The 25,542-nt window shown below is 36.4% G+C and overlaps 2 protein-coding genes across 3 annotated transcripts; one reads left to right on the top strand and one right to left on the bottom strand.

Moving 5' to 3' along the window:
• The first annotated feature begins 8,011 nt into the window (after window positions 1–8,011).
• LOC147866519 (cypmaclein-like) lies at window positions 8,012–9,635 on the top strand. Its single transcript, XM_087316970.1, has 3 exons — window positions 8,012–8,149; window positions 8,618–8,702; window positions 9,264–9,635. The coding sequence occupies exons 1-3, from the start codon at window positions 8,090–8,092 to the stop codon at window positions 9,443–9,445; spliced, it is 327 nt and encodes a 108-aa protein (XP_087173096.1). The 5' UTR covers window positions 8,012–8,089; the 3' UTR covers window positions 9,446–9,635.
• Window positions 9,636–16,275: 6,640 nt separating this feature from the next.
• On the bottom strand, window positions 16,276–24,267 carry NADK1 (NAD kinase 1). 2 transcript variants are annotated; one of them, XM_087316968.1, is made up of 11 exons: window positions 23,962–24,267; window positions 22,782–22,950; window positions 20,989–21,102; window positions 20,199–20,410; window positions 19,993–20,106; window positions 19,230–19,324; window positions 19,028–19,134; window positions 18,203–18,276; window positions 18,049–18,127; window positions 17,646–17,971; window positions 16,276–16,896 (listed from the first exon to the last, which is right to left on the bottom strand). In XM_087316968.1, the coding sequence occupies exons 1-11, from the start codon at window positions 23,998–24,000 to the stop codon at window positions 16,570–16,572; spliced, it is 1,656 nt and encodes a 551-aa protein (XP_087173094.1). In that variant the 5' UTR covers window positions 24,001–24,267; the 3' UTR covers window positions 16,276–16,569. The 2 variants fall into 2 exon arrangements, with proteins under 2 accessions (XP_087173094.1, XP_087173095.1); XM_087316969.1 differs by having other exon boundaries at window positions 20,199–20,401.
• Window positions 24,268–25,542: the final 1,275 nt, after the last annotated feature.

Here is a 25,542-nt window from a genome sequence, read left to right as displayed (position 1 = left end):
CAAAAAAATTACATCAGTGGTTGTCCTTTAGATAGAAGTTGTAACCCCAAAATAACACCGCCAATTGTAAGGTTTGATGACTTTACCAACAAAAGATGTGTAGCGATGACAAATAGCAAAGGATTGAGAGGTCACCATTGTTGCATTAATCCAATGAGTGGAATTTGTGGTGGCCACACAATTAAGCTTTGTATAAGTTGTTTCATTTTGCCCAATTATATCATATAAGTAGAGACATTCAAGGTTCAAAACCCATGCTAATTCAAGGTTCAAAACCCAAGCTATGCATCACTCTTGAGACAAAGGACAAATTGACATGATCATATGTCTTTTCCAAATCTAAAATAAACACTTCTTTATTTTTATGTTGAGCATAATTTGTTGTTATTTGAGCAGTCGATACATCATGCAATATAGTTGTAGATGTAATGAACCATATTAAGTTGGATGAATGAATAGCGGACAATCTTTCTTAAGTCAGTGTAATAATATCTTCGCAAACACATTGTATAAACCCCCCATCAACAAAATGGGTATCCATTGATGAAATGCCTCAAGAGATAGTACCTTTGACGATAATTAATTAGGCCCACCTTCCAACTTATTGGCCTAATCCTAACACTTGCGAAACATATGAGTGAATGAAATTTTGAGAATGCATACATATTTCTTAAATACATAATATTTTATGTCTTCCCTACCAAGACTTTTCCTCATTCAAAAGGTGCAACAAAATGGTCTCAACTACCTCTTCTTCTTCAAAACCAACATCCAACTCCTTAGAAATAGACTCCATCATAACACCTCTAGTAACATTATAAAAATCATGTCATGCATTTATCACCTTATCCATAATAATCAATTTGTGGACCAATCAATTCGTTACAAATTTTGATGACTTTGATGGGATCAACAATAACAAAATATCCTAGTTTAACTTGCACTGTTTTAGATCGAGCGAATGTTGGTTGTCACGCTTGGAATATGAGACTAATTATATGGAAGACCATTTTGTAATTACCATAACTTTTCACTTGGATAACTTTTGACGATAAAATTGCTTCATAATGTCTTGTAATTTTTGTTGAACATCTAATAACTCTTGATTTAACATAGTTATTCCCGACTCAAGGTGTATGCCTCCCTAGGAAAATGAGACCGAATATTTGGAATATCATCTTGTAATTGCCATAACTTTGCACTTTGATAGCTTTTGACGATAAAATTGCTCCATAACGTTTTGTAACTATTGTTGAACATATAATACCTCTTGATTTAATATAGTTACAACTTACAATGATCTCATATAAACCTAGCCTTACTCAACATTTAGGAAATATAAACCCTTACTCAAAAACTGTATCCAATACAAGCTAGTTGTTATTGAATCACTTAATGCCACTTAGTTATCTAATAAATGAGACATACATAAATGCATGTCTATTTATTTATTTTCCAAAAAAAACTACTTCCATTAGTTAAGGCAATGTACATAGGATAATATACAACTCATATCTTATAGGCCAACTTACATGGCGAAAAAGAAAACATGTATAAAGGAAACAACAAAAAACTCCAAAACACCACATCATCCAATGAGCATAGAATTACTCGGCCGCATACCCTCCACTTGAGCCTCATACAACCTGAATTCAACATAGACATCCTCCAATCTCTTCACGTGGCAACATCCATCTATATGTTAGCTACACTCGGAGGGAACAGCCACCGTGGTGGCTGATAAATCCACTTTGCTTTGCCATCCACCCTCTGCAGCATTGGAGAACCTCTTCATTTCAGAAGGAACTGAGGTCTAGCTTCTTCACTCGCATCTGAGGGCCCTTGAAGGCTTTGAAACTCTCATCGTAACGTAGAAATAAGATTAAACCAGTTCATCACTAACCTCCTTGCGCGGAAGGTTGTACAATTCCTTGCATCACCTTTAATGAAGGACAATTTCCATTCCACCCTTGAAACCGCGCAGTCGATTCAGTGGCCAACCAAGTGACTGCAGCCCTCGATACATGAACATCAACCCCGCATCGAGCCAAGATTCTTAAGTTGCTCGTCCAAACTTCTTGGGCTTGTGGGTAACTCCACAAACAATGTCTGATGTCCTCCAAACTCACACTGCATGCCTTGCAACTACGCATGCCACCTCTTTTCCCAAGCCACTCTCCCGTTGGAACAACCCGATGGGATGAGTTCCATGTCCTACTTTTGGTTCTATCCACTTCTTGGGCTTGTGGGTAACTCCACAAACAATGTCTGATGTCCTCCAAACTCACACTGCATGCCTTGCAACTACGCATGCCACCTCTTTTCCCAAGCCACTCTCCCGTTGGAACAACCCGATGGGATGAGTTCCATGTCCTACTTTTGGTTCTATCCACTTCTTGGGCTTGTGGGTAACTCCACAAACAATGTCTGATGTCCTCCAAACTCACACTGCATGCCTTGCAACTACGCATGCCACCTCTTTTCCCAAGCCACTCTCCCCTTGGAACAACCCGATGGGTGATTAACTAGAAAACACTTTGACCCTCTTGGGGAGGGATGAGTTCCATGTCCATGGGCCCATTGTTTGGCGCACTTCTCATGATGCCAACGTAACTTTCTCCCCAAGCACGTCGAGTACTCGAAGAAACCTATTGATTTATCTTGTTCTTCCTTCCACTTATATCCAGCAGGATCCCATTCTAAGCACTCAAGTAGTTGCCTTCAACCACGTACAAGATCCAATCCTCCTCAACCTCATTGCAAATTATAAATGCATGTCTATTATCGCAAATTTTAGATTTATAATGCCAATATCATTGCTAAGTGGGTATTAGACATATTACCTTGAAAACTTCCCCAACACCTCCAATAATAATACATGTCCACAATAACAAAACTAGTTATACATGTCCCCTAGCTCTCCAACTTTGATCCTAGACCTTAAGTTTTTATTTTGAGTGCTCAAGCTCTTCTCTTACATAAACATGGCTAGCAAGAAACAGGAACCATTTGTTGTGTATTGTTTGACTTCTAATTTCATTCCATTGCTATAGTTTAATTTAAGTGATGAAGTGTAAGTTAAGCCATCATCATGTTAATCTCTTTTCTTATATTCAATAAGTTTATGAGAAGACAACATGACTTTAAGCCTACAAGAAAAGTATATGGACCACATCATATACTCTTCATTGAGAATCACACATGGATTTTCCTTTTCTTTCTATTTTACGAGGGCCCATACATATAACCCATTTATAAAGTAAGGTTGAACTTTGAATCTTTCTGATGTGAGCACGCCCACATTTCACATTAAAGTCGGCCATTGCCCAAATCTCTTCCAGGCAAGTGATTTTTTCGAGGCAATTGATTGTAATTTGTAACTATGTAAACAAATTATAAATCACATCATTACCTTCTATAGGATGTGATCATCTTAAGAAATGCAAATCAAGGTCAAGCTCACCACAAATTTTGATCTCTCCAAAGACTAGAAAACATGTGACAAGATCTTGGTATATGAATGTGGCCAAGTTGTCAATTGTTTGACAACTTGGCCACATTCTTTCGTCCAGGCCTTCTCATTGAGCATAGTTTTGTGACTACAGTCACTATAAATAACATTCATACTTCTAAGTTTAAGAGATCAAAACTATTACCAAAAGCCATTATGTTTTTAATTAAAATAATTCACACGAACATTTTTGTCACTAAAAAATGGCTTTATGATTCACTTTCGAGAGCACAAGGGTTCAAAACTTCTAAAATAATGACTTTGCAAGTTCCTTTCTACAACCATCATAAAAAACACATGTGTTTAGTTTTTCAATCAAGTAGTTTAACAAGTCGATATTACCTTCGAGGTAAAAATGGCTTTAAAATTTTACTTGAGACATCCTCGAGGTTGAAACCCTAACCAAAATATCATTGATTTTCTAACATTAAAGAGTTTTCTTTTATGTAGTAAAGACATAGAAAGAACGTAGAACATGATTTTCTATTCATGACAATGTCATTGAATTCGACAAATTATAGGAGAGTTGCACTTCCTCTGTAATCAAAGATGAGAATGTTGTTCAACATAATGCATGCATGCATGTGCACACACACACACAAATAAGGACTTGAATGGCATCCCATCAATGACAATGTGACACATATATTTTAATGCTATTACTTCACACTATAGATGATTGAAAATCACACTATATACTTTTAACAGCTTTCACTATAGTGACTTTGGTGGTTTAACCACCAAGTAAACTTGAGAAATATATATATATATATGAATGATATTGGATTATAGTGCTTTATTACACACCACAATTTCCTTACAAAATGAGAGTGTCTTATTAAGTTACAACATGCTATATTCTTTTTGGCTATCAAATGAAACAACTTCTAAAAGTTTGACTGACATATAAATGACCTTTCCGAACAATATCTCTCGTGACTTTTGCAAGAATTTCCCAAACATTCTCTCACAAGTTTGATTGGCTTAAAATAATGACATTCTCATTTTTGTAGTTCGATGCAATATCCATCATCATGATTCCAATTTTTATGTTGTTTAGATAGAGACCAAGAATTTGTCAATATAGAAGATGACCTTCCTTCATTCAAAGTCAAGGGATAGGTTATTGTCTTTGGTGACATGCACTGCACACGAATTTTGCAACCTGATGCACAAAAAACATTTCATGTCGTGTATCTTAAAAATGGAAGAGGATATACACATGCATGGTCTCTCTTCTATGGATTGAAGAGATCTAGAATCTAGATCAATGTGGAAAGTTACTTCTATGATATGTAATAGTACTACAATGCTTATTGTAGTGACATACCTTTATGGAATTACACCAATGATTTTTCATGTTGAAAACATAACAAAACAAATATGACTTAATATACGTCATTCTTAGAAGATATATTGGATTTCATTATAAATGTTAACTACAATGGAATTTGGAATCGGATCATAGGACTTCAACCTTAGTGCAAACCATTCATATTTGTGCATAGACTTCATAAAATGCGCACCTATGTATGCCACGATAGTTGAGGATGCACTATATAGACAGTTTCAAAACGGTGTAATACTAGAATGCAAATTGGATCATTTCGTTATGCGCAAAGAAATGTTTTTTCGATTAAGCATGTGCCTTGCAATGGCACCAATAAACATACCTCAAGGAAAAGAATGGTTTGGTAAGGAATCAAATGAAGCACAAAAGTAATTTATGCATTTAGATACCTTGGAAAGATAAGGAAAACCATCAAAGCTATTTACATGCATACAAAAGACTTACTCAAATAAATAGAAGAATATAGGAAGTTAATAAACAATTTCTCCACACCATTTTGGAGAAACTATCGGGGAAATGTGTTGAGAATTATAACAACTTAACTCTTATGGACATAATATCCATTTAAAGAAATTATATAAGCAACCAAATGTGGGAAAAATGGTGTGTTGTGGTTCTCTTTCACATATGCTTTCCTACTTTTTACTATTGAGGATATATGCATACGAGTTAAGGAGTTGGCCACTCGCAAGGGAGGAATTCTACAAGTTATCAAGGCTAAATACTCAAATGCATGAGAAAGGAAGCACATTGTTGGAGTGCACCGCAACATGATGTGTCTCACAGTCGGAGTACTTATAGGATCAAACCTTTACATAAAGGGGGGGGGGACATAAATAGTTTAAACAACTATTGAGCAATCATGGTCTCTCTCTTATGGAAATTTATTTGAATGTGTAATAGAAGTTAAATGCTATGAGGGTTGAAAAAATATGATATTGATCACCTTGTCACTCTTTGAGTGTTACTAAGGGAAAGTTGTTTCAAAATAAGGAATTATATTGTAACTTGTAGACTTGAAGAAGGTTTTTGATTTGGTGCCGCACGAACATCACTATGAATATTGTTATGTGTGTAATGGGGATAAAAATTTAAATAACATCATTATCAATATTGATATCTTGCCAGGATGTTGCTATTGCCAACTCTCTTTGGAATCTGGATTGTGCATTGATAAATTGGATAAAATGGTTTACGGGTTTGTAAAGAAAGAAGACATTCAAGAAGCTACCATCGAGAATGGAGTTATGAATTATGATGCATTTATTATCTATTGATGATGTAGTGATTTTGCAAATACTTTAAAAGATGGAATAAAGCTCACGAATATATAGGAAAACTTTTCCATCCACATTAAGTTGAGTGTCAATAGCTCCAAAACCAAGGCTATGCTTGTGCAAACTCAAAATAAGGTTAAACCATACATTCTCGACAATAATGAGCCACTTGAAACTATAGAAAGCTTCAAATATATTGGGGTTGAGCTTCCCCTACAATTATAGATGGAATCAATCTGGTACCATCACTTAAAAGCAATATTGGTTTCTTAAGAAATATATCTCTTGACACTCTGGTGACACTAGAGCTTCTTTATGGCGCTGAAGTGTGGGGTTGAAGCATTCCTAAGTTCACTTGCAAAGACTTTGAAAATTTTCAAAATCACTTTCTTATGAAGCTTCTTGAAGTCAAGTTACAAAAACCCATACATGCTCCTACTTGAATATGGATTACTTCCCACTAAGATTATGTTTATGGAAAAGGCTATTGAGTACATGCTTAAGGCTAAAAAACTTGCACATTGACTTCCTAGAAGTACATGACAATGAAGTAAAAAGATTCAAACGACATGCGAAGGTAAAAATTTGGGTATCGATGAATGTGAGATATAAATAAATAGATTGGAATATGTGATCCATCCCATTTTCCAAACAAAATTTTCATGTCTTCTATCCATGCATGATGCATCAATACATTCCTTTGTGAATGAGATTTTTTTGTAACGTCAATATATCATGGTTAAGGAAATGTGTTGACACACGTAAACAAACCACTACCACAAAACTATCTTTTTCTTCAAACAACGAAAGCACACTCAAAGATCACATGCTAGAACCTTATCACATTGTCTGACCTCTACATCCGTGCTTTCATATGACTTGGTTAACATGCTCTTCTATGTGAGATGGGGCATTTGTGAGGAGACTTATCGACTATGCATATTTTGCTGTGGATGAATTCAAGAGTCAAGAATGTTAAATTTGATACAATGCACCACATTTGACCCACATTTGAGCTTACCTTCCTCCACATTGCCAATTTGAACACTCTCCCAAAATACATTCCTCTCATCACCACAATGTTCACTCTTGATTGCAATGCTCATAAGTAAATTCTCAAACAACAAGAATCACTATTCAATTCCAGAAATAATATGTAAAAATGTCTCAATTTTGGTACTAGTCTCTAGAGGTCATACTTCACCTCCCAAGGCAATAATAAAATCTATGTATCTATTCATCTCTCTTTTCGTGTTTATGCCATATTGTTATTGATGCCATGCGGGTTAGAAACCCAACTATCCAGATATTTTACTAGAGGATCCTCTCACTTGCTTTCTTTACATGAGGGAACCACGCATTGAAAAGAGAGATGGTAAAGGTAGTGCAAGAGGGTGAACAATTTCTAGAGTACAAAGTGATGGTTGGGTTTTTTTTAGGGGGGAGGGAACACGGGGTGAGTGGATGCCAGTTATACAGTCTTGTTGGCATGACACGTGTCACAAAGGCATTTGTCCTTTCACTTCACCCATTTAATTCCGTGAAGGGGAAACTTACCAAAAATACGTGTATATGTATTAGGAATTCGAAGAGCGTTTATTTCCGAAATAATCCATTGAATGTTAGTCAAAGCATGGCCCCTAATCAAGCGACAAACCAAAGATTAATAATATAATCATTGCATCACTTGAAAGGAGTGGGTTTTTAGGGTTTTTACAAACCCCCCACCCTTTTTCTTCTTTATCCTTTCACTTCGTGTCTTTTATTAAATACTCATAAAAAACAAAGTCGTAGTAAAATCTTGTATATCTAAGAATTATCCTCTTTGCCCTCTAGGTGAAAATGTGTTGTTTTTTTCTATAAGAATGAAGGCCATGCTATTGGTCTTTATGTCCTTCTCAAGTGTTAAGTCTTCACAAACACCTACCCACACACTCACACACACACACAATGGCATTCTCTAAGCTCTCCATGTCTTCGTCTCTCTTCATCTTCGCTCTGTTTTTCTTGGTAAATCTTCTTCTTCTACATATATATGTAATATGAAACCTTCATAGGCCAACATGGATCATTTGATATGGAAACCCTCCTTTAGCATCAACATGATGCATGCACATTGCATATCAAAATGCAATTCCATGAAGTGCCAAGCCATGCATATATGCATGCAAACTAACTTATCCATGCTATGGGTGGGCAATGTGTGTGGAAAAAAAATACATGCACATTGCCCATCCATGCCATGGGTGCCCATGGATATTAATTTGACCATTGGTTTAAATGGTACCCATGCATACTACCCTAACAATCCATTGGGGTGGTGAATATTGGTAGATTAATTAATTGAGACCCATGAGTGACCATGTTTAAGAGCATGGGAGGTCATGCATGCCCGCATGCCCGCATGCATGCATGTATGTGTGTGTGGATATTTCTAGTGCATTCAATCTGTTTGGTTCCATTTGGATTGTTGTACAGGCAATGGTGGCCATATCATCATGTGATGCTGAGCAAGGGTTGTTGATGCAACTTAATGATCATGGCAGGCTGCTCTCCAGATTTGGTAAGCCCCCTCCCAAAGTATATAAAACATAGCAGGAACAAAAACATTACATAATGTATATGCATCATCATCATCCATCCTGAATTTGGGCATGATGTGGCATCATCGTTGTCGTTGTCATCCTGAATTTGGGCATGATGTGGCATCATCATCATCATCATCATCCATCCTGAATTTGGGCATGATGTGGCATCATCATTATCATCCATCCTGAATTTGGGCATGATGTGGTATCATCATTATCATCATCCTGAATTTGGGCATGATGTGGCATCATCATTATCATCCATCCTGAATTTGGGCATGATGTGGCATCATCATTATCATCATCCTGAATTTGGGCATGATGTGGCATCATCATTATCATCCATCCTGAAATTTGGGCATGATGTGGCATCATCATTATCATCCATCCTGAATTTGGGCATGATGTGGCATCATCATTATCATCCATCCTGAATTTGGGCATGATGTGGTATCATCATTATCATCCATCCTGAATTTGGGCATGATGTGGCATCATCATTATCATCATCCTGAAATTTGGGCATGATGTGGCAGGGTGCGGAGGGAAGTGCGGGTACAGGTGCAGCAAGGCCAGCCGGCAGAAGCTCTGCTTCAGGAGCTGCAACGCCTGCTGCAGGATCTGTAAGTGCGTGCCGCCGGGGACAGCCGGTAACCGAGCCGTCTGCCCCTGCTACGCGGGGCTCAAGAACTCCAAAGGCACCGGCAAATGCCCGTGAAACCTAGCCAGTCACCCGGTCACCCCTGCGTGCTCTATTTTTTTGTTCTCTTTTTCTTTTTCTCAAATAAACAATTCATCTGCCCCCACAAAATAGAGATTTTAGGGGAATTTTGGATCATTTTTGTTTTTAATCTTATTATGTATTTGCACTTATTTACATATTTGATCTTTTATTTTTGTCTTCTTCATCTTCTTGCCTATTAATTTATTAAAAAATTTAAAATAACAATAATAATTTTATTATTAAGTTTTGTCTTCTCAATGGATACACACACACACACATCTCATTAAGTAGTAGTAAAATCTCTCTCTCTCTCTCTCTCTCTCTCTCTCTCTCTCTCTCTCTCTCTCTCTCTCTCTTTTAAAAAAAAGGGCGAACATGTGGTTGATTCGTCAATTTGTGTGTTTCGCTTGTCAGATCCTAATAATGCTCGCACAATTGTATTTATCTCATCGCCGGCTTACATCTCACTTGTGTCCGATTCGAAGTTGTTTCACAAATGGCTTTACTCAGTACTGCATAACTAACTTGAAGTTCGGACATTCAAGCCTTTCTTATTTACTACATGTCTCTTTACATGTAGATAGATGGATAAATTTGGGTTTTAAGATTTTCAAGACATTCACATATACATAGGAATAACATCTAGATTTGGGTTTGTCCTTAATAAATCCATGTCTCACCAAGATGTTAGTACAAAGATTTGCGCTACTCTCATGACTCTTGACATTAGGCTTAGAAGGAATGGTTCACACAGCCTCTTGATTACAACTTAGATGGCGCAATATTAGCTATTTGTCCAATGCAAACCCTCGTGTAGAGTCCATGAATATATTTTTGTCATTTCTACTTTGGAATCTATAATGAGTGTAATAGTGTTACACTTTTAAGTCTCTTAGCTTTATTGATTGACAACCTTGAGTGACAACTATGAGAATGCTACTCAAGTGTAAGTTGTTGGACAAATAAAAGCAGAATTGGAGCAAGAAATGAAAACAGTAATTGAAGTTGAAAACAGACGAAGAAGAAGAAGAAGAAGAAGGAATGGGCAAATTGTAGAAGGATTTTGAGATATCAAAATCCATAACCAGATTGCCTCCGGTCCATAAATAAAAAAGGGTTGATGACAAAAAAGGAGAGAGGCATGTACATGTATTAGTTAAGGCATCTAATATATAGCCATAGCTCTACAAAAAGGTAGTTGCATGCATGTATCACTATACATGCATCACTTTTGGAAAAGTTTAGGCTTCCATGCACTATCGATGGAATCTAACTAATCATGGTGCATGCCATGGTGTCACGTATGAGGTGGGTATGCCATTGATAGTCATAAATAAATTCTCCAAATATCCTCACTCATCGATGCTTGATGATACAAATGCATTTATGACTTACAACAAACCTAAAACTAACTTGATCTAGAATGTGTGTTGTAGATGTAATTCCTATAACTAACTTGCTAATGAGTTGTCTCATTAGAGTTTTTTTATGTTCTCTGCATAACTTCTTAGAATTGTTGTTTTGAATTAGATTGTAAAGTTGAAGAGATCTTAGCCATTATAATCAAGCTTAATGTTGTTCTTTCTTGCATACAAGCTACTATGATTAGTGGGAGAGACTCATGCGCACATTCAATCAAGTGGATAAAATTTTCCCCATGGCAAAATGTAGACTTCCTCCTATGAGGCTAAAGTCTATAACACCGCACACAATAAAGTTTTTTGTGTAAAATCTAACCACATGTTATACCCATGTTATATTAAGTATTCATCGAGCCTTGCCGGTTGGCACATGGTTGCATAGGATGGGAGTAGCTTCTACTTGTGCACGATGCCATTTACAAATGGAAACTCAAAAACATTACTTATGGGAATGCACTTAGTCTCAACTAATATGGCAACGTCTCCTTAGAATTTTTGCTAACTATTTCCCCCCATTGGTTTTCACTTGGGGCATGGTGGTTTGGACATCTCGTCTATGATGCATTTCATTATGACACTGAATCTATGGACCATGGATTTTACACTAAATCTGAAAATGGTCATACATTACCAGTGTTGTCATTACAGTTTGCAGGAACACGAAAGGAAGTTCAACCAATATGGGAGATACTGAGTAGTACCACTATATATCACATTTGGAAGGTTCGGTGCTCTCTCATTTAACGTTAGCTTGAAACACCACCGATTGAATTGGTTTCAAATATTTGGTTAGACATAGTTCATACTTTGAAGGGATAATGGGATGGTATTGTTGGAGATTCTGATGCTAAAATTGCTCAACGACGTGAATTTATCATTATATGGAAAGCTACTCCATTCATGACATCCAATTATGGTAATCCTTATTGGCATTTTCAACCTCTGAAACGGTTGTTTCCCCCACAAATCACATAGAATTTAAAATCTTGTAAAAATGATTACACTAATTACAGGATATCTTCTATAAAAAAGAAAAAAGAAAAAAGAAAAAGTATTAATCATACTGAACATCTACGACAACCGTTGTTTTGGAACCCTAGGATTAGAAGTGAAGACGGTATGATGCTTGGACAGAAAAAATACTTGGCTTGGGGGAGGATGCTAAGGTACATGATTAGGTTGGTACATGATTGGGAGGTCTTCAGCATGAAGAGGCAGAGGGACACGCTGTTAGTTGTAGGTTTATTGGAAGACTAGCGAAGGTGACCTAAATGATAGATAAGGTCGTTGATGGATTAGGTAAGTTGAACGCGGAAGAAGCAATTTGGTTAGGTTGGTTTATAGGTGAGGGTGATGAACAACTTATCTGTGGTAGGTGCTCAATTAACGAGGAGCGTTTGTGGGGTAACCTAAGTTCATTGACAAACAGGTGGTTGGCAGTGGGGGTGACAGTGTTAGAGCATAAGAGGTGGCAATTGAACCCAAACCCTATGACACTTGATCAGGGATGTAAAATATGGCTTTTCGACAAAAAACCCTTATATGATTTGGAGTGGGATCCATTGGAGGTATGGTGGCAGACATTGGGAACAAACAACTTGAAAAAGTTTTTTGAGTACACTACTAAGTTAGGAAGACAAATCATTGGCTCCAAAGGGGTGGGTGTTGTAATGATTCGCAATAGTTGGAAGGATAAAGGCATATCAAATGATGATCTGAAGTCATTTTGGAGGAGACTATGGGCATTGGATACACCAGAAAAAATAAAGACTTGGTTGTGGCGTGGTTGAGTTCCTGTGGTGGTGAGGTTGCTTGTAATTTATGTGGACATGCATTGGAATCAATCTCTAAGTGTTTTTGGAATTGTATAGAGGCGATTAACATTTGGAGTAGACGCCTTCGAATCGTGCATGCTTATCGGTCTGGCACATTTGGACCAAGAGTTGTAAGTTTGTTTTTCAGCAGCAAAAGCTCTCATGTGGGGAGGTGATGTTAAATATCTAGTTTAAGCTTGTGGCTTGGTTGCGCGGACGATATGACTCGATTCAGGGGGAATCAGATGAAGCAGAAAGGGCAAGGTCAAAGTTCTTGCTGAAATGGGGTGGTTCTCCCATGATGGTCAAATCTTCGACGAGGCCTAAGTGGAATTACCAAGCGCCTAGGTGACTGTTTTCGCCAATGGCTCCCAATTTTGTACATGGGATGTAATTATGTATGTGTAGCTAAAGCACAAGTGGGTTAATATAGTCGTGTTACCCAGATAACTTTGTTATAAAAGAGTTCGTTGGGAGAAGTAGAGTCAGGGTAAAATGGGGTTTATTTCAGTTTTGTTTGAGTTAAGGGTCGTGTGAGTTTTGGTTTTTTTGTTTTTATAGTTTTGGAGTTGTTCCTCCGAGTTGTATATGTTGATCCCACTGTGGATTTGGGTAAACTGTGTTTTATTCTATTTGCTAACTAATGCGAAGTAGTGTTTTTTTGGAAAAAAAAAGTATTCATCATACTTTTATGATCTATATGCTTTTGCTTACCTCACTAAGGAATTAACATAGGACCTTTATATTACAAGGGTGTCACCATAAAAAATGCTTGGACAAAGTTGAATGCATGTTTATGTTGAGTATTCAACATAGTCACAATATGTATATTGATTGGGATAAGTCACATGCTATTTTCATCCATCAAGGATTGAATGTAAGACTTTCAATACACCAATAAGCTAAAGAGAAAAAGGCAACCATGTTAAATTTGCCTAAAACTTAAATATGTAATATACTTCTAGCATTTACTATTTTGTCTACCTTCTAAAGATCAAACTTACGAGCGTTAGACAACACTTTGTCATTAGGAACATTTTCCACATGTTTTGCAAAGGTCTATGATTTGGTATTTCTTCTAGAAGCCCATTCATATACTACACATGAAGTTACTTTATTTAATAGATATGACAACTTCCTACTAATGTGCATTAAGGGGCAAAGATACTATTGACTAAGATACATTGTCATGAGCTCAAATTTGATGACAAAGGTCTTGGAATATGGTGACTCCACAAAATGGATGATTGGATGAAGTGCGAAGTAAGAATATGCTATTTGAGAGTGTTATTATCCTCCAAGCATTCAAGGTTGCATTTATTTCTCCAAAGGTATCACTAGCTTCCTTAGCTAAACATGAACTTCCATATGTATTCACCATACCCAACAACCCTTTGGTTGTACTACAACCTATTGCTCCATACATTATACTCATAACTTGTAAACCTTGCTAAATCCTAGATATCTACGTTGCACCTCCACAATTGTAGGACCAAGGACATCATATGACCTAACAATCGGCAACGGCTCGGTTTGGTTTGGTTAAAAATGTTGAAGCTTGAACCAAACCGAACCGAACCACGAAACCTTTAAACTGAACCGTTAAACCTTTTTAAATTGTAAAAACCGCGGTTTCATGGTTCGGTTTCGGTTTTCAACATAGGTCAAATTTATTTTTATTTATTTTTATTTATTTTTAAATTTATAATATTTCATTATTTAGAATTTTTAAAATTTTTAAGATGTTCCTAAAATGTGAGAATAAGAGTAAAAATGAAAAGATTGTTTAAAAACAATTTTTAAAATTTTTTAGAATTTTTTTCAAATTTTTAAATTTTTAAAAAAAATAATTAAAAACCGTTAAACCGCGGTTTTTTACTGCTGAAACCAAACCGAACCATTAAAAAAAACCTAAACCTGAACCGAACCGAACCGAACCGATGAAACCGTTAAGTTGCCGTGAAAACCAATTGTGAGATAATGCTAGACCTTAAACTTGTGCTTCCATTAAAAAAGAACTTGTCATTTTGCAACTGAAAATTTAGTATATGTTGGAGTTCACATAGTAGAATCCAAAGGTCTTATACGATAAAGCTTAAATATGATTATCTACCATGGTGGTATATTGTCCAACTAGTTTCCTCAACAACTAACTTGAAACAATGGATATATGTCCAAATGAGTTAGGGCATCAGTCATCTTTGGTAATCGTGGTTGAAGCCCATGCATGACCATAAATGGAAGAAACTTTGTAGCCACATGTTGCATACAATCATAACTAAACTTTCATAACACCCCCAAATGACGCAAAATTTACTTGCATATGTTCATAGCATGTAGACTTCTAATTGAGAGTTAAACACAATTGATTGTAACAAGCATCTTTCCAATATACCTCTAGATGATGTTAAATGTTGATCTTTAACCCTTAGGAATTGATAATAATATTCAGCCATGTGCGCCACTAACATAATGATACACAATCATGATTACTAGGAGGGTCAAACAATAGAGGCATCGATATTCTTGCATGTTTCCCATTGGTATGACCAACAAGTTTTAAATTATGTTGCACTCAAAGAACGATTTGGTGAGGATATTCGACTTCTTGTAAAGTGCACATATTCTCCCATAATAATGTAATCAGTATCAATGCTAAACACTTCCACTAGTATCACAACTTTTTTAGCCTGAGTATGCTTACCCATGATTCTCAAAAATATGACCCTTTGGACATCTTAAATTATAATTTACAATCATATTCTTGGTGGATTATTGCCCATTTACCATCATGGTCCCTGGTTCCATATTCGGTACTAACATTTTGTGTTCTCACAATATAGTAGAAACCATATAGTCATTAAGCTTGTAATGAGGAACTTTACAAGAATTGGCCCCATAAACACAATAGACATTAAACCAAATACTTAAATGGAACACTTGGCTTGTCTACAATGTACACTCTGCATGAGATTCAGACTGGTGATCTTTGCATGTGTTGGATGGACATATCCCCCGATAAAAGGTTAGTGATTTCCAGTTTGGCATCCAACTGTATATTCAGCAAAGTTTAGCTCATCAATATAATATTTAACCCAGTCTAGAACCATGGCATCACTTGATGCAAGCATTACAAGATAGCAGATGTGTCTTTATTTTAAGAGAGCTTTTGACACTTGGATCAAGTTGGTAAACAGTGACTCACCAATGCACATTTAAGATCCACATACATCACTTGTAGTCTTGTACCATGACATGAAGACAGACAAAGTATTCATGGTGTTTATGTCGAGCAGGCAAATACCCCAATAAGAATGATGCACCATTACATTCACTTGTACACAACAAAAGAGTATGTAGCTTCTGAATATAAATCATTCACCTGGTCTAAATATACAACGGTGCTCCATGAACCAACAAAAATCATGTCTTGTATTTGCATCACCTCTCCCTTAGACAACAGTGCTTAAAAATACATTTCATAGATTTCCAGGAAATGTTTTTGCGTATTTACCAAAGACGTATTGTTTTTGAAATTGGTCAGAGTACCACTTGTACAAAAGATCAGAATGCCAAGTTTACAAATGAGTGAGGGTTTGTAACATAACCTTTTTAATACTGAAGCATAAACAAATAGATCTGGCGATGTGGGGCCAGAACTTAATTTTACATTGCACATAAGTTTTGATGGAAACTTAGTACCATCTGTGATTGTATGTAGTTGAGAAGGCATCAACTTGTTGCTATATATGGGTTAGCAGAAAACAGTTTTACAACTTCAGAAAAAATGACACTTGCTGAAGTAGTAGCTAGAGCTAGTTCCTTAATATTATACATGAATGTAGAAAAGACTACATGAATTGGTTTTCATGTTATCGTCACTCTAAAGATGGTCCACAGATTGCGCATCGCGTGGACCATCATTAGACTGAGCTTTTCTCATATTCCAATGCAATCCCTCTCTCACACTACGCAAGAAATCATAAGTAGAATCTACTTCACATGTGGTAGGAACAGGCCAAAGAGAAATGTTACACACCAGGGCATCTCCAGCCTGTAAGTGTTGTCGATCTTTTCCATCGAATGAAGCCCATGCATCACCTCTGCTGTTGAATGGAACTTGCACACGAAGGGTAACATATTCCGGTAAGATTAATGGTCGAAATGAAAGAGAATGAGGACAAATGGGTGTAAAAAGGATCCCAGGGACCTACACATAAGCAAAAACAAACACAATCAACATAACATTAACATTCACTAATCAGTGACATAAATATGTAAGAAATTCTTATCAGAATTGTTGTGCCCTTATTTTAGCACATGCAATGATTTGGTGCATTCAGTTTCATAAATTATATCTTTAATTTTGGTGGCCCCTTTCTGCCTTCTTCATTCCAATAGACATCCAACACATCATTCCCTATATTTAGAGTTTTCCATTATCGTCATTGTGTATAGTATTGATCTCGCGCACCTTAACCAAATACAATGTAATTATTACGTCTACTCCATAGGTGAACAGTGGACTCTGGCAACAAACACAATTTTAAAAGGATTGGTGCATTCATAATAATACCCATGCTGACGCTCAATGTGAAAGAATTGCCTTTACACATTACTTATGAGAGACAGATTATTCCTCCTAGATTCATAATGTTACTCTATTGGAAACTTAAAAACCCAAATGTATAAACACAAATAGTGTTGAAAGCTGTACTTTGCAACTGTAAGGCTATGAATGGGTAAAGTCTCAATCAAGAGGGGGGTTAGAATTCATCAAATCTTTGATTTTATAAATATTACTTATTTACTCCTAAAGAAATAGGTTTACAGAATTTAAGACATGAACATTTGTTTCCACAATAAGAAGTGTGAAAACGATATTAGTTTCGAAAAAAGTGTTAATAAACCATTAAAAGAACAATCCACAGATATAGTTTTTGAGTACGAGTAACATACCTGAGGATGTACCATAGATCCCCCTGCTGCCAATGAATACGCAGTACTCCCAGATGTTGTCGAAATAATCAACCCATCTCCTTGAACACAAGTCATGAATGAGTTATCACAATAGCACTCCAGGAAAGTTAGAAAAGACGATATGCCTCTATCAATAGATACTTCATTTAGAACAATATGTGAATCCCTTGAAATCTTTCTTGTATCCCATGGTTCCTCAGGAGGGTCAGATGCCCTGATTATTCGGCAGTTTAGACGATAACGAAGAGAGATATGCAATGGCCCTCTCATTATGTTCTGGAGTGTATCTTTATACCTATCGCTCTCTTTATTGATGGTTAAAGTTAAATTACAAGAAAAGTTTTGTTAAATTACACCAGCCATTATTTACAGTAAAGGATACGGAATGGTGTCATGAAACCTAATGACCCCATTGCAAATGAGACCAATGGAGGTACAGGTCCCTTGAACATGGAAGCCGTCTGGAACGTTTATAAACGTATGAGGATCTGACAGCAATATTTCCTGAAATTTTGTAAGACAAAGCTGATACATACCCAAAGCACAGTTCCATCTCCACCTAGTGTTATAACAAGATCAACCTTGCTATGCAGCATTTGGACCTCTTCATCTGCACTGATAAACTTACTTATTAATATTTAAAGGTATACCAGCCAGTTCTTCGTTGATAAAAGCAGAAAGAGTTTTTCTTTTAAGCTTTTGATATAATATTAAACAAAGTAAATATTCCACTTGAATCCTGATGCCAGAGGAAAACTGAAAGAGGGAAGCTTTTGGTGAACACCTCATCTTAAGGTGGGAAATAGACAGGAACATTGGCAGTCTTAAAGATATGGAGAGTTACACCTACAAGATTGATCTGCAGAATAAGAGCTCTACAGTTATGTCATCATCACCTATTCAAGTGGATGTAATCAATTAAATAATCTACACATGGCATGGGTTGGCCAAATACATATCAGAATCCAATATAGGCATTACCTAATGCAATTCCTTTGTGAGACCCATGGTTACATTGTACTCAAGATTTAACATTATTACCTAGCATTACCATTAGCATCAAACCCAAGTCCAATCCACTCTTCCAAGATTAGCATGTGTCACAACAAAGAATTTTTTATGAAAGCACATAGTGTATGAAAATCTCAAAGCTAGCAGAGATTATGTTTATTACCACCACCAATCACATTCAAATTTAATATACAGCATGCTATAAAGAGAGAGACGGAGGGTTCTCTGGATTTGATAAGCAGAAACATTACACTTAACATACATGTCTCATTGCTTCTCTTTGTTTATTTATGTTCCTAAATATTCTTTTATCATGGCAAATACAACCTCTAGCATCCGTAAGTCTATACCTTTTTCCCACGTGTGAACAAAGCTGTAAAAGGAACTACTTGACAGAAGCTCCAACTTGACACGTGGTTCTACAAAAATGTTCAATCCTTTATCCTCCTTTAGCCACCTACCAAAAGACAGAACCCCACATTTTAATCTTTTTTTTTCCATGAAAGGTCGACTTTGAACAATGATTTCTGAGACCAGAAAGGGAGAACATACTTCACCATCTCCTTACAAAGGGCCTGCACTTCAGCAGAATTAGGCTTTGTAAGTATCGCAACAGATTGAGGTGGCGAGTCCCATTCTAAGATGATCTGCCCATATAATGCAGATCATAATGGGAAATAAGCATCAGAAAGGACAGTTAATTCAATTTTGAAAATGTTTCAAGATCCTAGATCTGCAATTGTACCATTTGGGGACATGTCTCACTGTCATGCATATGTACATTTGGGAACAAATCTGGAGTTACTGTTAAGGTAAAAACTCCTAAACTCCCTTGCATTTTCTTTCACTACCCCCATGCCCTTCCGTTTTTTGTTATTTCCGTCAATGACCTGGATTTATTATTGTTATATATGCACCAAACAATGTATAATTCCCTGTTTTATGATTTATCATGCATACGCTTATGCATGCTCTATTAAACTGTAAGTAAGTTCAGAAACTTTATGGGGTTACTGCAAGGTAGAAACTCCTGAACACCCCTAAGTTTTCTTTTGCTATCAATGCCCCTGGGTTTTTGCTATTTTTCCAGATGCCGTTCATAAAACCCCCAAAAGAGAGAAACGGAAAATGAATTTAAATGCTAAAATATCACATGAATTGCAAAACTGGAGAAGAATTGGCAAAATAATTGCCCAAGACATAGTGAACCAGGAGAGTATTTAGGAAAATATTAAAAACTTATTGGAAACAAGGAGAATTTGGGAGTTTTCAAGAATTAGTTGCAAGATACAACAAAATTGCAAACATATGTTACCTCCTTGCTACTCCGAACAGCTGTTGTGATATCACCTCTTTCAAATGAAACCACATCATGCTTGTGATGCCTGTCCTTCACTCCATCACAGCCCCATGCAAGAGAGAACGGTACCTGTAAAACCAACAAATATGCGACAACTTTATCACCATTATTTGATGGCTCTTGTGTAAATAAAGATTGTAGAAGAAAGGAAGGAAACAAACCTTTGTTAACATTTTCTTCTCATCTAATAAATTTGGCAGTTCTGATGTACTATCTTCTCTCCCAAGAACCTCATGGCTACAAATGCCATCTCTCGCACAGTAATTCCCATTCAGCTCAGGAATCTGTCTTTGACTCCCATCCAAGGAAACCACCACATTGTTTTGTACATTAACTGATGGCGAGTTCTTCTTTGTGCTTGATACTGCGAGAACTGTTAAATAAGTATCAACAATCATTGTAGCTTTCATAAAATGCAGAGCTCCATTTGTTATTGATAAGAGGGTTTAGGATCTAGAGTGTATCAAAATTCGAAGTACTAGAGGATGAAAAACCAAAAAGTGTATACAGTACAGAAACAAGTACAATGCTAAATCAAATATATATGATTGTATAGTCATCATAGTCTATTATATAGGAAAAACGTTTATCATAGTCATCACTATTCCACATTCTGGAGCAAATGCTAACTACCAATTAATGTAGGAATAATATCAACCAACCATCACTCCACCTATTGAAGTAAATGCACCCATCACATTTATTGCAGACATAGAAGTATAATAAATGACCCTTACTTCAATTACATAAGTTATTACAATAAACCCATTTAATGCAGACATTGTAGAAATTGGAGTAAAGACTAAGAGTACGTTTTAATGATGCATCCAATGCATACTGTACCATGGGCTACAGTCATGGAGGTGTACAATGGAGTTAACTCTCACATTTCCACAAGACCCTATGTACATGGGATCAAGGAATGCGGTTAACACCTACAATTGGAAATACCTTCGGTTGTCTTATTCCGTGAGCATTCGAGTTCATACTTGCGCTTCCACTCAGCAGCTTCTTCCAATGCTTTTGCCTTCCCCTCAGCAACAATCCTCAAAGCCTTTTCTACACCTGCAATACATACGAATGTTAAACTAAATTAACCGCATTTATGCATGCAAATTAAACTATTTTAGAAGCTGAATTGGTACAAATTTAACCAGATCAGAACACAGAATCTAAAGGTGCAGTTCAACACAATTGAGAGTCACAATACAAACTCGACAACAGTCAAGAATTTAATGTAAATGAGCATTTCAAGATAAAGAAACAAATTTAAGCATACAAAATCAACCAGATTACGAACTGAGAATGGGATACCAAAGGCTTTGCCCATTGCAATACATGGTGAAGATGTAAGGAATCAACAAAAACAAAAGAAAACTAGCACAAGGAATTACGCAAATACCCAAGAGAGCATGTGGGCGAAAAAGAGAAATGGTCCAAGACCAAGTTTGGTGAACCTTTCAGATGGCATGGAGAGGTTGGGAGAGATTTGTACATATACCCAGTATAACTTCACATTGCAGGCATGTGCATCTTTCTTTGAGTTACGTTGTATCAAGTATTATGTGGGGTCATGCCCATATTGGTGATAAAAAACTGATGATGAAGACATAATTGCTAGAAGTATGCAATATCTATTTGCAGGCCTTTCATGACATTCATAAGCATACAAGTAAATATATCCTCACGTTGAGAATAAACCATCAAATAGTGTAAAATTATCTCAATATCTATTTGCAATCGTTTCGTGACATTCATAAGCATACTCATATCTGGTCATGTTCTTGGTATCCACATTTTCATATTGTCATGCTTCCACAATAAATTACAAATATGCATCATTTGCAGCCAAACCAATTCGTCTCCAAGTGCTGACACATTCTTTAATTTCTGGTCTTAATGATGGGGATCCCATCAAGTAATCTATCATACATTCTTCACCGTCAGGATTCCAACATATCAATGCATCTCCTAAAACCTGCCTATCATGAGCATCTATGGTAAACTTGAAATCCATTCTTACTTCCAAGGGCAAGGAAGTGTCTAACATACTCTGCTAACTCTCTTTTGCCTTGTGCTGATCATTGCATGCCAAATTCCTCTGCAGCAATCTCCACATACATGACCTCAGAGTATTGTTTTTTCTTCACATGTGCATGCATTAAAGTCGCCAAATAGCACAATGTTTCCCATGTTTACAAACCTCCAAATGTCATCACAAAATGTTCTGTAATGTGATACCCAACTAGGTGCAAATCTATTGAGGGTCTCTTTTTGCATCATCTTGTGGAGCTACCACAGGCTCTTGGTCTTTCTTGTACAACCAAGAAGAGTATTCCCACTCTAGGAAGTCTTCTTGCTATTACATGTGTGTCTTGCAACCTTCAATCAGCACCATGCTCTTGTCAGATCCAACCCAAGTGGCAGAGCATGACGAACTCAATATAAGGATGCAAATTTTACAAAATTTACGAATTGAATTTAAGAAAGCAAATTTGCTAAATTTAGAAACGCTAATTTAACCACATATAGAAATTTGGTTTAGGGTTAAGGGTTTAATCAGAATTTAAGGCAGCAAATTTAACCTGATAAAAAACTGTTTTAAATGTGGAATTTAACCAGCATTAAATTTAAGGATCAAAATTCAACTAGATTAAAGACTGAATTTGAGGATGAATATTCAAACTGCATTAGGAACCTACTGTAATGTAAACAATTGAAATTCACAACGATAGGATACTAACTTCTCAATGCTTCAGAGAACTCTACAAGATGGTCATCTGCTGATAGATGAGCCGTTTCTTGAGCAAATTCTTGCTGAACGTTTTCAGATTGGAGAGATGAACTTAGATGTCCCCATCCTTTTTGACCAATTCTCTGATCCTTCTCTTCTCCACCAGTTTTCAGGGAAGGCTACAATAAATGAACATGAATAAGAAAAAGATCTGCTCCATTATAGATCCATCAAAGAGAACAAACCTTTACGTGAAAATCAAACCTTTATAAGGAAAATCAAATCGTTACAGGTAAAGTTAAGCATATTGATCAATGAAACCAAGCCTTTACAGAGATATTAACCCTTTACTAAAAGGAAAATTAAACCTTAACATGAAATTCTGAGCATATAAATCGCCTTTAGAGGAAAAGTAATGCATGTTTATGAGAGAAATCAAGAGTTTTTAAAGGGAATCCTTATGCATTAATACACAGATATTTTAACCAATTCTTTTTGACCAATTCTCTGATCCTTCTCTTCTCCACCAGTTTCCAGGGAAGGCTACAACAAATGAACATGAATAAGAAAAAGATCTGTTCCACTATAGATCCATAAAAGAGAACAAACCTTTACATGGAAAATCAAACCTTTATAAGGAAAATCAAATCGTTACAGGTAAAGTTAAGCATATTGATCAATGAAACCAGACCTTTACAGAGATAATAACCCTTTACTAAAAGGAAAATTAAACCTTAACATGAAATTCAGAGTATATAAATCAAGCCTTTAGAGGAAAAGTAATGCATGTTTATGAGAGAAATCAAGAGTTTTTAGAAGGAATCCTTATGTATTAATACACAGATATTTTAAGCAATGATCCATTACAATGGAAATGAAAGTTTTCCAAGAGAGAGTCAAACCTTTTCAACACAAAATGAAGCATATAATCGAAAAAATCGAGTGTTTACAACAAAAAAGATCAAACATATTAAGCCTGATAATTGAGACTTTATAAGAATAATTAAGCATGTAGAACTCAACCGAATCAAGACTTCTACAAGTAAAGTAAACTGGGACTTTAGAAGGAAAATCAAGGTGCTGCAAGGAAATTCAAATGTTTGGCAAATAGAAAATTGCCAGAATATACGTGCGATTATAAATATATAAATTAGAGAAAGAAGATGGAAATATAAATTTGATTCACAAACCTGTTGAGCCAATCCTCTAGGTGAGGCGGAGCTGGCCATTTTAGCTGGAGTATACACACACTGGTTATATGCTCAAAGAATCCATTGGCGGTGCTTTTGCTTCACAAGAAAATGGAAGATGAAAATGCTGACAAAGAGGAGGAAGATAAAAAAAAAAGGCGAAGAAATGGAACGAACAGAAGAAGAAGAAGAAAAGCTTGCCGAATCGGGATGAACTGAATAAAAAGATAATGTTGCAGAATTAGAATGACCTAAAGATGAAGACGAACGAATAAGAAGAAGAAAAAGAAACAAGTTGCAGTATTAGGATGGTCTGAGGAAGAAGAAGTAAGAATGGGGGGAATGAACGGAGGGAATGAACGGAGGGGGAAGAAGGTGTTACAGAATCAGGATGATCAGAAGAAGAAGAAGATGATGATGATGATGATGATGGTGATGATGATGACAAATGATAAAAGAAGAAACGGAGAAGGAGGAAGCAGGAAAGATTGGAGAATCAGAATGATCTGAAGAAGAAGAAGAAGAAGAAGAAGAAGAAAAAGAAGAAGGAAGATGGAAACGTGGCGAGATAGATAGAGAGGGAGATGAATTAAGAACAGAGAGAGAGAGAGAGACATTAAAAGCCTTAAATCTACTCCGACACCATTCCCTTATACCCTCCCCATTTCTCATAATAAAACCTAAACCTAACCCTAAACCCTAACCCTAACCCTAACCCTAACACTCGGCCCCAGGCCCAGTTGATACTACTACCGCGACTTCATTAAGGTTGCATCATTACGTTGCGCCACGATCTAATTATGATCCAAACACTACACTATAATTATGATTAGTTTGATCTAATTAGGCCTTAATCCAAACCTACACCCTAACCTAACACTAACCCTCGGCCCCAGGCCCCATTGATAATATTACCATGACATCATTAAGGTTGCATCATTTAGTTGCGTCACGATTAATGGGTTTCGATCTGATTAGGCTTTGCATCGTAAATTATAAGTAGTTTGATATAATTAGGTCTTAATCCAAAATGGCTCTCATGCATTTGTCACTACTTTAATTGCCTTGACCCCAGGCTCCATTGAGACTATTACCACGACATCATAAAGGTTGCATCATTCGGTTGCCTCATGATTAATGGGTTTCAATCTGATTAGGTTTTGCATCGTATTTATTATAAGTAGTTTGATATAATTAGGTTTTAATCCAAAATGGCTCTCATGCATTTGTCGCTACTTTAATTGCCCGTGTTCTCAATGTCTAGGCCTAAGAGTTTGACAACGATTAAAGTGTTGTTGATTTGATTGGATTTTGCATCGTAAATTATAATTAGTTTGATATAATTAGGTCTTAATCCAAAACAACTCTCATGATGCTTGCATTTGTGACTACTTCAATTCTCCGTGTTCTTAATGTCTAGGCATAAGGAAAAAACATATTGTGGTCTCTCCAGAGTTTGACAATGATTAATAGGTTTTTATTTTATTAGGTTTTGCATTGTAAATTTTTGTTGAGAATCGAACTCAACTCCCCCAATAAAATGGTTTTCACACTAGCCAATGGACACACTAGGCTTGTTTT

This window comes from Azolla caroliniana, unplaced genomic scaffold (genome assembly GCF_043228905.1).
Source record: "Azolla caroliniana isolate FFs.n. ecotype wild unplaced genomic scaffold, voAzoCaro1.0.p SCAF_3, whole genome shotgun sequence".
Lineage (NCBI taxonomy): Eukaryota > Viridiplantae > Streptophyta > Polypodiopsida > Salviniales > Salviniaceae > Azolla > Azolla caroliniana.
Note: the sequence above shows the minus strand (reverse complement) of the source record. Positions and strands in the feature narration are given on the sequence as shown.